The sequence below is a fragment of the Lagenorhynchus albirostris genome, chromosome 2, assembly GCF_949774975.1.
Source record: "Lagenorhynchus albirostris chromosome 2, mLagAlb1.1, whole genome shotgun sequence".
Lineage (NCBI taxonomy): Eukaryota > Metazoa > Chordata > Mammalia > Artiodactyla > Delphinidae > Lagenorhynchus > Lagenorhynchus albirostris.
The window spans coordinates 45171292-45185836 of NC_083096.1; the positions used below are offsets into that span (position 1 = coordinate 45171292).

At 33.6% G+C, this 14545-nt stretch overlaps 1 protein-coding gene across 4 annotated transcripts in view; it reads right to left on the reverse strand.

Moving 5' to 3' along the window:
• SWT1 (SWT1 RNA endoribonuclease homolog) overlaps positions 1-14545 on the reverse strand; it is a 95381-nt gene that overhangs the window by 55518 nt on the left and 25318 nt on the right. For all 4 annotated transcript variants that reach the window (XM_060131630.1, XM_060131603.1, XM_060131620.1 and 1 more), the window contains 4 exons: positions 14249-14342; positions 7428-7573; positions 5661-5824; positions 4160-4298 (listed from right to left, as the gene is read on the reverse strand). In XM_060131630.1, the coding sequence (XP_059987613.1) occupies positions 4160-4298; positions 5661-5824; positions 7428-7573; positions 14249-14342 (543 nt within the window). The remainder of the gene's footprint in view (positions 1-4159; positions 4299-5660; positions 5825-7427; positions 7574-14248; positions 14343-14545) is intronic.

A 14545-nucleotide genomic window follows, 5' to 3' on the forward strand; every position in this document is an offset into this window, starting at 1 on the left:
TCAACAAGGTCAACTTCAAAGTAAAAGTAAAATGTGCAACATACTATATATAAAATAGACAAACAACAGGTCCTACTGTATAGCACAGGGAACTATATTCAATACCCTTTAATAAACCATAATGGAAAAGAATATGAAAAAGAATATGCATATATATATATAACTGAATCACTCCGCTATACACCAGAAACTAACACAACGTTGTAAATCAACTATACCTCAATTTAAAAAAAGTAAAAGAAAATGAAAGAACATTAAACTCTTCAGAAAAGAGATAACCACCAAACGAGTTAAACCACAGATTTTCAAAATTGAGGTTGTTTGTATACATATTACTGTTGAGGTATCAGAGAGTCACATTTTGGCGGTAAGCACTTAAATTATATGCAGAACCTTTCATAATCAACTCAGTTATCATGTAGTGATTTACCTTCAAACTTTGAAAGGTAATACTAGATTTATTGAAAATGTGTTCTCTCTGGACACAATATAACCTCAGCGAAAAGTAAGCAATTTGGGTAACAGTGAGCTGTGGGCAAGAGATGCTAGTAGAATTTTTTTCCCCCATAAATTAGCAAAGTGAGTTAATCTACAAGTAATAATTTAAAGATATAACAATTTTTTCTCAAGGAACTAAAATCGCCTGCATTAAGTTCTCAAACCAATTGGAAGAAGTGGTGTCAATAATTTCAGATTCAAAAAGTTATGAACAATGAAGTTGAATAACTTTCTAATGTCACCAAAATTCAGAACAGAAAAAAAACTATTTCTATTATTAAGACAGAATACTACATAATAGATTTTGAAGGCATTTAAAATAACCATGCTACAATGTGTTTGTTTTGTTTTCTTTTAATGCTCACAGCTTCAGAAATTCTGTTATAGTCTGAAACACTGGCATGGTTTTTCACTGGCACTGTGAGTTAAAAAAAATAAAGAGTTTCTCTGTATAACTTACACAACAAGTATTTGCTTGTGAAATATTGAAAGGTTAAGTGAAAATAAAAAATAGATTTTCATAATTAATTACACAAATTCAGAAATTCTAATCTAATGTGATGGTTATAGCCAAGCTTCTGGCTTCCCTTTTATCAAGCAAACAACCAGTCTATCTCCTTACAAAACACTTCTAGTTATTTTATTTTATTTTTTTTTTTGTGGTACGCAGGCCTCTCACTGTTGTGGCCCCTCCCGCTGCGGAGCACAGGTTCCGGACACGCAGGCTCAGCGGCCATGGCTCACGGGCCCAGCCGCTCCACGGCATGTGGGATCTTCCCGGACCGGGGCACGAACTTGTGTCCCCTGCATTGGCAGGCGGACTCTCAACCACTGTGCCACCAGGGAAGCCCCTAGTTATTTTTTAAATCAATGACTAGTTTAAATTCCTGTGGGAAAAGAAGAGATGAGAGATGCTACAGAAGACAGAACGTAGGTAAATCTCCTCAGAAAAAGAAATTGGGCACAACTTCTCTTAAGGGTGCTTCTCCAGTGTAGGCTATGTTTGGTAAGGCTTATATCCTTGAATTAATCATTTGATTTCTGTCTTACAAGAATTCTTTACTAAGATTATGGGCAAAAGTATAATAACAATGATCAATTCAGTACCTAGACACAACATAAAATCTATATAGTTGAAATAATGCTTATATAAGATCAATAATTATTTAGGTTAAAGTTAATAGGGACTACAAAGTCAGAAAAAGCTACTACTCATCTTCTACACAAATTTCTACAAATTGATCTAAAGATACACGCTTGGTATACTGTAGTTAAACACATGTATAATTCAACAGCTGAGGATACTATTAAAAGATTATAAACAAAATCATGAACTGTGAGTTTTTCTAATTCAAAATTATTTTAGAGCAGAAGGCATTTTTATAATTCTATTATGTGTTCTTCACAAGTCAGTAAATATTAGGCATCAGATTCTTTCAGATCAAGGATCAATAAATTATGCACACAATAATCCTCAAAATGAGTTTTTAGCAAAAGGAGCAGTCATTGTCTCTTCAGTTTTCTTGTTACTAGAAAGAAATAGTTAGAGCTGCTGACTACTACCTCTAAGCTGTGTGTAAGAGCAAAACAGTGCCCAGCCCTGGAAAAACGGACAAATGGAACATGGCAACTAGATATCCCATTTTTGAAAATCTTGTTCAAGATCCCATTTTTGAAAATCTTGTTCAAGATGATTTATGGACTTTTTTTTTTTTTTTCAGTATGCGGGCCTCTCACTGTTGTGGCCTCTCCCGTTGCAGAGCACAGGATCCAGACGCGCAGGTCCAGCGGCCATGGATCACGGGCCCAGCCGCTCCATGGCATGTGGGATCTTCCCGGACCGGGGCATGAACCCGTGTCCCCTGCATCGGCAGGCGGACTCTCAACCACTGCGCCACCAGGGAAACCCTATGGACTTTCTCTTTTGATAGAACCAACTAAATTATGCCCCTAGTAAAAGATATGGACAATGTCTCTATATATCTTGTAAAACTGCTTTGGAGACATGTCCAGTATGTCATTCCATATATATATATTCCTTATATAATAATATCCCAATAAATATTTTCCATAGTTAAAGATCAATGCCTGGAAAGTGTGTCTTTTTTAAAAAAATCAGTAGCTTTTAAAAATAGATATTCATATATAAGTCATAAGGTATTGACTTACATCTTATGACTTATTCCATATATAAGTCATAAGGTATTGACTAGGCACTTTAAATTCCCTGGGGAAGTTTTTAAAGATGTAAAACGTTTTCAAAGAGTTTATACTTGAGGAGAGAGAGAGAACTGGCATACCCCTCCATAGAATGTTTTTGTTTTATCTTAGTTTCCAGGAAGCTTAGTGTCAAAATCTGTCTTCAAGGGTGTTCAATTATTTTCACATGCTTTATAGTAAAACTATCTTTCTTATTCTTCATTACCTGGCTCTTGTACCTTAAAGCCTAACTTAAAACCTCCTGTACTCAGGTGGTCATGTAAAGGCTCACATATACCCAGTTATTTTTTTAAAAGTAGACAGGATATAACTAATACATATAATAATAAACAAAATAGATCACTTCATGTTAGAAGTTTAAGAACAGTCAAGAACCAACTGAACATCCTAACAATGGTTATACTTTGCTTTTTAAAGGTATAGCAAGACAAATCTAGTTGTTCACTTTGGACAAATCACTTACCCTCTCAAGTCTTATTTCCTTAATCATATCAGTAAAACACAGACTTTAATAACATTAGACCAGGGCTTTTCGCATCTTTTGCTTCTTAGCAGAAAATCTTTTTTAATCATACATGGAATCTCTATATATAAACAAACAAAAGAAAGATGAATGGCTAAAGTTGAGGTTGAGGGCCAAAGGCTCGCTATTATCAGGCTCCCCATCAACCTTTCCACCTCCAATCTGTGGCAACTCCAGAGGCACTTCAAGAAGGTTCTGTGCAACATAGTTTTAAAACTACCAACTAAGTGGTTGATTTTAGTCTTGTCTTGGTTCTAAAATTCACTCTGCACCAAAGCCAAACGTTTCCTATTCCTTATCCATGTATTTTAAATAGAAACCTTGATAAACTATTTTTTAAATTAGTACATGAAATGTAGTCAAAGTTTGTGTGTTGGGCTTCCCTGGTGGCGCAGTGGTTGAGAGTCCGCCTGCCGATGCAGGGGACACGGGTTCGTGCCCTGATCCGGGAAGATCCCACATGCCACGGAGCGGCTAGGCCCATGAGCCATGGCCGCTGAGCCTGCGCATCCGGAGCCTGTGCACTGCAATGGGAGAGGCCACAGCAGTGACAGGCCCGCGTACTGCAAAAAAAAAAAAAAAAAAAAAAGAAAAAAGTTTGTGTGTTAAACACGATGAGAAATGAAAAAAAATCCACATAATTCTATTTGCATACCTAAATAAACTTTTAAAAGTTTTCAAACATTATTAAAAATTATATATTCACAATATCCAGGAACATCAACAATGATACAATTAACAGTTACAAGCTCTAGGAACTGCATCCAGCTGCCATAAATTTCCTTAAGAAATTAGAAGTATAAATGGTTAAGAACTAATTGACAAATCTCTTATTAATTCATCTTCACATTCCATGGAGTATATCTATTAGTCTGACTTTAATACAACACTTCCAAAGACAAGATAAAAGATTCAAACCTTTAGAGAGATTTTCATATAGGCTCTCAACAGTTAAAAGCAAGTTCTTTTCCACAACTAATCCAAATACAGCCAACCAATGTTTTCTAAAGCACTGTAATAAATGTATTAGAGTCCATGGTGGTTTCAAGTACAGCACCTAGAAAAAAATAGCATCATTGATTTATTTATTATTCCTATTATTTAAAAGTACCTATTTAGGAATTCCTACATATATTTCCAGGCAAAACATAGTTGAATTCTTTTAAAACTAAAAGATGTTTTATTAAACGCCAATCACAATCTTAAAATGCTAATTCCACTGCAAATTGCTTTTGTAAAATTCATATTAGTATTAATCCTTACAGCTTCAGAAACTATGTGTGCAAAAACACTGTTCTAATCAAAAGAAGCATAGTTCTAATCAGCAAAAGTTGTCGATCTACTTTTCAACATGGTCACTTCTATGAGGAAATCAATCTATTTCATAAAACTAGAGAAAATAATCTATATAGAAAAAAATTGCCAACTATAATTGACACTTGCTACACTCTTGTAAAGACATGTTTACAAAGAAGATTGATCATTTAGTACTACAAGATGTCAGCACATCCTTTTTTGAACCGTTCATATGCAATGACTTTCCTAGACTCTGTTATGAAATCTAATTTACGTCAACCTTCCTAGAAGAATCTGATCATTCTTCATCATCTTGGTTCAAGACTTGATAATATAATCAAGCCACATTGGCAAATATTAGAACCTCACTGAATATCTGGAAGAGATACAACTGATGGGAAACAAAGTTTCTCCTAATGATAAATGTGAATAGCAAACAAACATTAAACTAAGAAGGCCACTATTGCCAAATGTAGTGTTTTACTGATTGCAGAAAAGATGTGAATCTAAAGAAAATTCAAAATATTTTACTAATATCAAATTTATACTCTGATTCTCATATTTACATGACATAAGCTAACATTTAACTTCTCTTTCTGAAAACATATTGCTAAGGCAATTCCCTATACTAGACATTTTGACTCAAATAAACTTAAAATGAGAGGTTTTCTGAATTCAATTTAAGCTCCATGGAGGCAATGTGTCTGATACGCTGTAGACACACAATAAATATTTGTTCACTGAAAAAAATGAATGATAAGATGTAGAGAACAAACATATGGACACCAAGGGGGGAAGGGGGGGTGGGGGTGATGGTGGTAGTATGAATTGGGAGATTGGGATTGACATGTATACACTAATATGTATAAAATAGGTAACTAATAAGAACCTGCTCTATAAAAATTCAAAATAAATGAATGATAAAATAGAGTCCTAATCTTTAGGAAATGCCCAACACTTAGCGTTCAAAGAGTTATTCCAAAAACTTCAAGAAAAAAATATAATGTGATGTAGATTATTACAATAAAGCTTACACATCTTATATAAGTAATATTTCTTAAAATAAGGTAATAAATCTTCAGCAATAAAAAGGAAATTTTCAACTAAGAGTTGAAATAATCACCTCCATCCAAAGGTTTCCAAAAGCAATTTTCATTTCTGTTTCTAATATTGAAGATAAAGCTGTTCCAAGAGATTTTTCAAGATCAGATACAATGCTTTCAAGTGGAATGCACAGTCCAGAGTTTGTAGATTCCTCCTCACAGCTCTTCTCTAAAGGTGTTGCTTCTTTAAAACAAATAGTTACAGGCTTTATTTAGGACACTAATAGTAAATATTTTACATATATAATTAGTATTTGGCCATAAATAATAAACATTTAATGGATATAATTAGTGTTTGATCCTAAAAACAAATGAATACTTTATTTTTGAAACAGTATTCATGGGAGTTCCCTGGTGGCCTAGCAGTTAGTATTCCAGGCTTTCACTTGCCGTGGCCGGGGTTCAATCCGTGGTTGAGAAACTCCCGCAAGCCATGCGGCACAGCCAAAATAAATAAATAAATAATTTTTAAAATAAAAATAAAACAGTATTTAGAAACATTTATTTCTAGTATAGTTGTTTTAGACTCAACATAAATATATCACATTAGCAAAAGCTTTACCTTTTGACAAAAGGAGACAAAATGTTTTTACTAAAATAGAAATTTGAGAAATGTGTGTGATATTTTAACCAAAGTTTAAATTTTATTATTTTCAAAAAAAGTAAAAATTAAAATAATGCTTTGCATCTATTTATAATAGAAAACCAAGAACTATGGATCAAAATGTGTTTTCTTCCAAAGATAATATATTCTTCCAATCGCAACTCACATTTAATAAATTGCTTTGAAAAGACTAAAAGCTCTGACTGAACCACTTTTATTCCTTCCCCTTCTAAAATAAGTTTTGATTATTTTAATTGATATTATTTCAATATAATTACTACTTTGACACCTGCAAACAACTGCAATTTCTTTATGGCAAAATTCAATGTATTAAGGGGCACATCTCTACAAATACAAACCAAGGATTTAAAATGAGAGTAATATAATGGGCAAACCAAACGCATGTTTCCCTTGAAAAACCATATACTAGAATATTCTGTTACTCCCTCTAAATGCCATTTTGAATATTATGACAAAAGAAATTTTATTACCAAAAAGGTCAAATAAGTAGCATGTGATATATGAATACATGAAGCATATACATATGCTTTTAGAGACTTCAATAATTATTTTTCCCACAGAGGGAAATGGAGGGATGTATTTTTAAATTATGTAAGATTTAATATATTTCAACAAATATCAAGCGATAGAACAGATTATTCTGGTGGAAAAAAAGAGATAAAACAGTATTGCCTTTAGCTTTCTTAAATATTTGTTCAAATTAAAAAAAAATTATTACTAGAGTCCTTCAAGTTTCTCTATTACTGAGTTTTTACTGTATTAATAGAAAGTTATAAATATGTAACTAATTTTTAAAATAAACTAAAAATTTCTCTCTACCTCAAATGAATTATTTCCTGTGGCTACTATTAATTTAAAAGGTATACTCTGAGGTAAAAAATAGGATGCACACAGTGATTATAAATATATAAACATGTATGTGAGTGTACAGACAAAAATTCAAATTAATTTGTAAAAGTATATGTAGAAGGCAATAATGTTATATTTTCTCTTGGATTACCATTATAATATTCATTCACCTCTACCATTGTGCCAGAAAATACTCCAAACAATGTTACTTTCAATGTACAAAATAAAAATTTACTATTAATTCCAACTGTTATCAATATTCTTAGTACATAAAATATGATATATTTCTAATTATTTGTAGTAAGAATACTACCTGCTTTCAATTGTTGTTTAGATATACAAGGCTGATGACATACAACTGTGTTCAGAGATAAGTTTAATAATTCTGCACTCAATTCTTCTTTACTGAGTGACTTCACACCACTTATTAGGCCTTTGTTTCTTAAATTTCTATCATCCCTAAGGTTGGGTTAGGAGGAAAAAATATTTTATTTTTTATAAGATAAATCACATGGCAACTAAAAACACATGGAATCTAATCAGAGGTTGGTGATTCTCAGCATATATATTAAGAAACGATAACAATTTTTTAATATAGAATATAAATAAATATACACTAGAATCAAATCATCTGAGCTTTTGAGAATAATTATTATTATTATATACTGAATGTTTCCCAGGTACCAGGCACTGTTCTAAGCACTTTATATATATATATATCAATCCATTTAATTCTCACAAGAAACCTCTTAGGTAGGAGTGATACTAATTTTTATCCCCATTTCACACATAAGAAACTGAGGTGTATGGGAAGTCCCTGGGGGTCCACTGGTTAGGACTCCACGCTTTCACTGCTGAGGGCCTGGGTTCAATCCCTGGTCGGGGAACCAAGATCCCATAAGCCATGTGGCATGGCCAAAAAAAAAAAAGAAAGAAAGAAACCGAAGTATAAAAAGGTTAAGTAACTTGTCCAAAGTTATACCCGGTACGTGGGAGATGGACTTGAACACAAGAATATGATCATCCCAAGATAAACACAGAGAGCCATAGTAAGATAAATAATTTACACAGGGTAAGCAATTATAAATTTCCTTAGAGTGAGCATAAGACAAGTGATGTGAATTTGCTATTTGCTGAAAGAGCCAGTATGATTAGAGCATAGTGCATGAGACCAGTTTACGTGGCTACAGAGAAAGGCAAGAACATTAATAAATGGAAAGAGATTTAAGGGCTTCAATGGGGAAATGACATGATCAGATCTGTGTTTACCAAACTGTTGTTCTTGCAACTAGTAGGCTTCCAGCTTTTGTTAATGGCAGAGTAGTTTGGTCAGACTAACCAACCCTCCCACAACAAGAATTAGAAAATCTGGACCAAAAGCAACAAAAAAAGACAACCCCAAAAAACCCTATTTGAAGGCACTAGAAGGCAATCAAATGTAGGCAGAAGGTGGAGGGGAATCTACATTCAAGAAGCAGATGCTGCACTGGTAAGAGCTACAATGTTCTATCTTTTTGCCTGAGGGTATTCCCTAATTCATCACTGCCTTACAACAGAAAGCCACAGCATTTATGGCTTGAAATGTCAGAGGGCACTGTTCAGGACTGGCCAGAGCATATATAAAGTTAAGGCGGAACCTGAAGAAGGGAGGAAACCACAGAGAAGGTGAGTCCTAAAATCTGCATATAAATTCTGCCCAGAAAAAAAAGCAACATACTGCCAAAAGACAAAGCAATCAACAGAACCAGACTCAGACATGACACAGATGTTGAAGCTATCTGATAGGAAATTTTAAATAATTTTGATTAATCTGTTAGAGGCTCTAATGAAAAAGGTGAATAGCATGTAAAACCAGATGGAAATGAAGAATGCCTTCAGCAGGCTCCTCAACAGACTCAACACAAGTGAGGAAAGAAACAACATACATTAAGACAGGTCAAAAGAAATTATCCAAACTGAAACAAAAAGAGAATAAAAGGTTAAAAAAATACATAAGAGCTGTTGGACAATATCAAATGGTCCAATATACATGCATGTATTAGTTGTCTACTGCTGTGTAACAATTAATCCCCAAAATTTAGCAGCTTGAAAAAATATTTATTATCTCACACAGCTTCTAAGAGTCAGGGATCTGAGAGTAGCTTGACTGAATGGTTCTGGCTCACGGTATCTCACAAAGGTGAAGCGTGCTATTGCCTGGGGTTGCAGTCATCTCAAGATTTAATTGCTGCTCATTCATGTGGCTATAGGCAGGGAGTAGCCCTTCACTGGTTTTTGTCTGGAGGCTTCAGTTTCTCAGCATGTGGGCCTCTCCACAGGGCTCCTCACAGCATGGAACTTGCTTCCCCACAACAAGTGATCCAAGAGAGATGGAAGAAACAAGAGTGCCCAAGAAGGAATTCCCAGTCTTTTATAACCTAATCTAAGAAGTGACACACCATTGCTTCTGATGCATGCTATCTGTCACACAGACAACCAATCCTGGTACAATGTAGAAAAGGACTACACAAGGGCATTAATACTAAGAGGCACAGGGAATTCCCTGGAAGTCCAGTGGTTAGGACTCTGCACTTCCACTGTAGGGGGCCTGGGTTCCATCCCTGGTCAGGGAACTAAGTAAGATCTCACAATGCAGTGCAGCCAAAAAAGAAAAAGAAAAAACAAAAACAAACAAAAAATACTAAGAGGCAGGGATCACTGGAGTCATCATGGATTGCTGACTACTACAATGTAATTCTGTAATACCAGAAGGAGAAAAGAAGGAATGGGGCAGAAGAAATATCTGAAGAAATATTTGGCTGAGAATTTTCCAAAACTAAAAATGAACACCAAACCATAGATCCAAGAAGCTCAGAGAATATCAAGCAGGATAATTTCCTCTCCTCTACCACAAACATACACACAAACAACTGGCCATAACTGCTAAAGACTGCTAAAACAAACTGCTAAAAAAACAAGAAACAAAGTCTTGAAAGCAATGAGAGGGGAAAAAAAGACACATTACACACAGAGGAAAAAGACAACATTTACAGCAGACTTCTCATCAGAAACCAAACAAGCTAGAAGAAAATGGAGTGACACCTTTAAAATACCAGAAGAAAAAAAAAAAAAATCAACCCAGAATTGTACATCTAGTAAAAATATCTTTCAAAAATAAATAAATAAATACACTATCAGACAAATAAAACCAGAAAATTCTCTGCCAACAGATTTAACATGTCAAAGAAAGTTGTTTGGGCAAAATGAATATGACCAGAAATCTGACACCAGACAGAAACTTGGATCCAAAAAAAGAAATGAAGAGTGCTAAAAATGGAATGCAAGATTAAAATATTCACTTTATTTTTAATTGCTTTAGATGGTAAATGGCTGAAGCAAAAATATTAGCAAAGTATTGTGTTTATTGTTTCTGTAAAGGTTATATACATGACAATGATAGCAAAAACAGACGGGGAGAAATATGAAACATATTAAAATCCTTACAATATACATGAAGCAATATAATATTATTTAAAGGTAGACTTTGATCAAGTAAAGCTGTATATTATAAACACTGAAGTAACCATTAAAGTTTTTTCAAAAAGGTATAGTCAATAACGGAGATAAAATGGCACAATTAATCCAAGCAAAAAAAAAGGAAAAGGAAGAAAAGAATAGCTGAACAAATAGAAAATAATTAGCAAACTGGTAGATTCTGATCCAACCAATTAACTGTGAATAGTAGAAACTCATCAATTAAAAAGACAGAAATTGTCAGAATGGAAAAAAAGAAAAGTACCAACTACATGCTATCCACAAAATACTTTAATATAAAGATACAGATAGGTTAAAAGTAAAAGGATGAAAAAGATATACAATATAAATATTAAGCAAACAAAACTGGAGTAGTAATATTAATACTAAACAAAGGAAACTTCAGAACCAGGAATATTATCAGTAACAAAGTGAGACATTGTATAATGACAAAGGTGTCAATTCACCAAGAAGACAATCCTAAATGTGTATGCCTCTGACTAAAGAGCTTCATAATACATGAAATAAAACAAAGAGAACAGAAAGGAGAAGTAAACAAATCCACAATTACAGTTGGGAATTTCAATACTCCTCTCTCAGTAATCATAGAACAAGTAGACAGATAATTAGTAAGGTTATAGAAGACATGAACAACACTATCAATAAAATTGACCTATTTAAAATTTATGGAATACTCTACCCACAAGAGCTGAATACATTCTTCTTAAGTGCACATAAAATATTCACCAAGTTAGACCTTATTCTTGGTCATAAAACAAAGTTTAACAAATTTAAAAGAATAGAAATCATATAAATTATGTTCTCAAGTCATAACAGAATGAAAGAGCAAATCAATAACAAAAGATAACTGGAGGGCTTCCCTGGTGGTGCAGTGGTTGAGAGTCCGCCTGCCGATGCAGGGGACGCGGGTTCGTGCCCCGGTCCGGGAAGACCCCACATGCCGCGGAGCAGCTGGCCCCGTGAGCCATGGCCGCTGAGCCTGCGCGTTGTGTTCCGCAACGGGAGAGGCCACAACAGTGAGAGGCCCGTGTACCGCAAAAAAAAAAAAAAAAAAAAAAAAAAAGAAAATATTTGGAATTAATTGTAACAAATATCTAAAAAACTTATGGGTCAAAACAAAATTATAAGGAAAATTATAATTTTTTTTTTTTTGTGGCCACGCCGTATGGCTCCAGGATCTTAGTTCCCCGACCAGAGAGCGAATCCAAACCAGGGCCCCGGCAGTGAAAGCATTGAGTCCTAACCACTGGACTGCCAGGGAATTCCTGAAAATTATAAAATATATAAAACTGAATGAAAATAAAAACACAACATATCAAAATTTGTGGAATGCAGCTAAAGCAGTGCTTAAAGAGAAATTTACAGCAGTCTCAAAAATTGATCTAAGCGTCCACCTTAAGAAACTAGGAAAAGAGCACAAAAGGGGCATGAGAGTATTTTTTGGGGTAATGGAAATATTCTATGTATCAAGAGAGATGTGGGCTACACCAGGGTATCCACTGTCAACACTGTATAGTTAAGATTTGGGCATTTTAATATTATACATTTTCCCTTAAAATAAAAAGAACTATATAAAAATAATCATATAGGGGGACAGAAATATAGATAATAGAAGAATGGTAGAATCTTGATCATTGTTGTAACTGAGTATTTAGGAGTTTATTAACTCTTCTTCATTTTGAAAGTTGTTGAAATTCTTCATAACGAAACTTTTTAAAAATTAAAAATACCATTATTACTTTTTGAAAAATAAATGGAAAGTAAGTATTGAAGTAGAGAGCATAATGGGTCTTAGAGCAGAAAAGGAACAGGAAAAATAACATCACTTGACATCGGATGGTGGCAGAGTAGACAAAGAAAAGAAGACCATACAAGACCTGCTATTTAACTGGATATAGATTACGAAGGAAAGGCAGGAATCAAAAATGACTCCTAGGTTTCTGGCTTTAGCACATGGGTGGAAGATGGCACTTTTTATTCAGATGGAGAACAGTTTAGAAGGAAACATCAGGAGTTTATTTTTGGAGATGGTAGGTCCCAGATGTCTATGAGACATCCAAACAGAGATATCAAATAAGTAGATGAATATACTAGTCGAGACTTTAGAAGAGAGATGTGGACTGGAGATATTAACTGGGGGTTCCTGGCCCATATTTAGGATTGTAAATATGAGTAAAGCACTTAGAATGAGGTATAGTATATAGTGTTTATAGAAGGGTTCCCCTAATCACTGTTGTTATTAATATTAATTATTATAATCATCATCCATTTAGGTAATATAAATGTATCCTCACATTAAGTATGTGTGACTTAACACAGTATGATTATCACACTTTATAGGAAAAAATAAAAAACAGGCTTGCCTGATGATATCAGTTAAAAGTAAAGTCTGACTACAAATTTTCATTTCACTAAAAACTGTTACATCTGTTAATTCCAAAACAGTGACTGCAGAAATAATGGAGGACTGACAAAATCTCACCAATTTAGTTTTCATTCTAAGTTGAACTAAAAAAATAACAAATATATAAAAATTATCTCTCAATTTTAGTTTATCACAAATTCAAAATGATAAACATATTACTAATTCTATTTCAGCCTTCAACAAACTCCAACATGATATATTATGTCCTAGATTAAAAAATAATTTGAAACTAGAGATAGAAATCTCTAATATTTCCTTTAATATAAAAAAATAACATTATCTTTGAACACAGCTAAAACGATAATTGACCAAGCCCCCTTACAAGAAAAATCTTATGGCTATTCATTTCTATAATCACTCCATTTCAGAGAACTTAGGCATGATCATGAAACTGTAAAAAGCCCATTTTTCAGTGAATACAATTCAGACTAAAACTGCAAATTAAAATTGCTCTTATCAGTTCCTTTAAAGCCTTTTCTCATACATGATGAATACAATTTTGCTTAACATTATGATACTTTTACCTTAGAACTAAGTTATGAATACATTAGTTGGGAATGGAGGAATGGAATCAGGAAGGGAGGAGGAGGAAAAAACTCGAGATAATTTTATGTGCTAGGCACTCTTCTAAGTCATATATATATTTTTTCTGACTAAATACTCACAATAACCTTATAAAGGCAGGTATTATTATCCTCCCTATATTTTACACGAGGAAACATTAAGCAACTTTCCAAGGACACAAAGCTGATTAAGTGGTAGATCCAAAATTCCAACTCTAACTCTATCACAGGCATCAAGGATATAACTGCAACAAAACTTAGCCCTTCTCCACAAATTAATTAATTAGTTAATTAACTCTCCTGCCTCATGACCAAAAATGTCCGATTTTTATTTCTATTTTTTGGGGATGTTAAATTGACTTTCCCTGCTTTTTCAAAAGTTTTCTAAATATCAAATAACTTAAGTTGAAATGAAACCATGAGATTCAAATCTCATTCTTCTATACCTTGCACATTATAAGAATGTGAGATATAACTGAATATACTTACTGGCAGATTTAGAAAAGTATGTATGTTTTTCATCTTGGTATGGGGGACACAGTATGATTTTTAAAAATTCTTTAATATAAGTCACTATTTTTAAAAAAAGAGTAAAATGATAATGAAACTCACGTGCACAAAATAACAAGAGAACAAGGGAATAATTCTTGGTACTGAAGACAGCATTTTAATACACGGTCATCATTGTTCTCATCGCTCAATCCATCTGCAAATTTAGTAAAAGCAACAATCAATAAGCACACTAAAAATCTGGGAACTGTATGAATAATCTAGGCCATATATACAAATCAAATCATCTAAAACAAAGAAAACTTTTTAAATAAGAAGAGGAAGATAAGACACAACAAAAACAATGCCTTGAAAATTCTGGATCTAGAATTCAGGCAGCATATAGTTGTGGGTTTAATA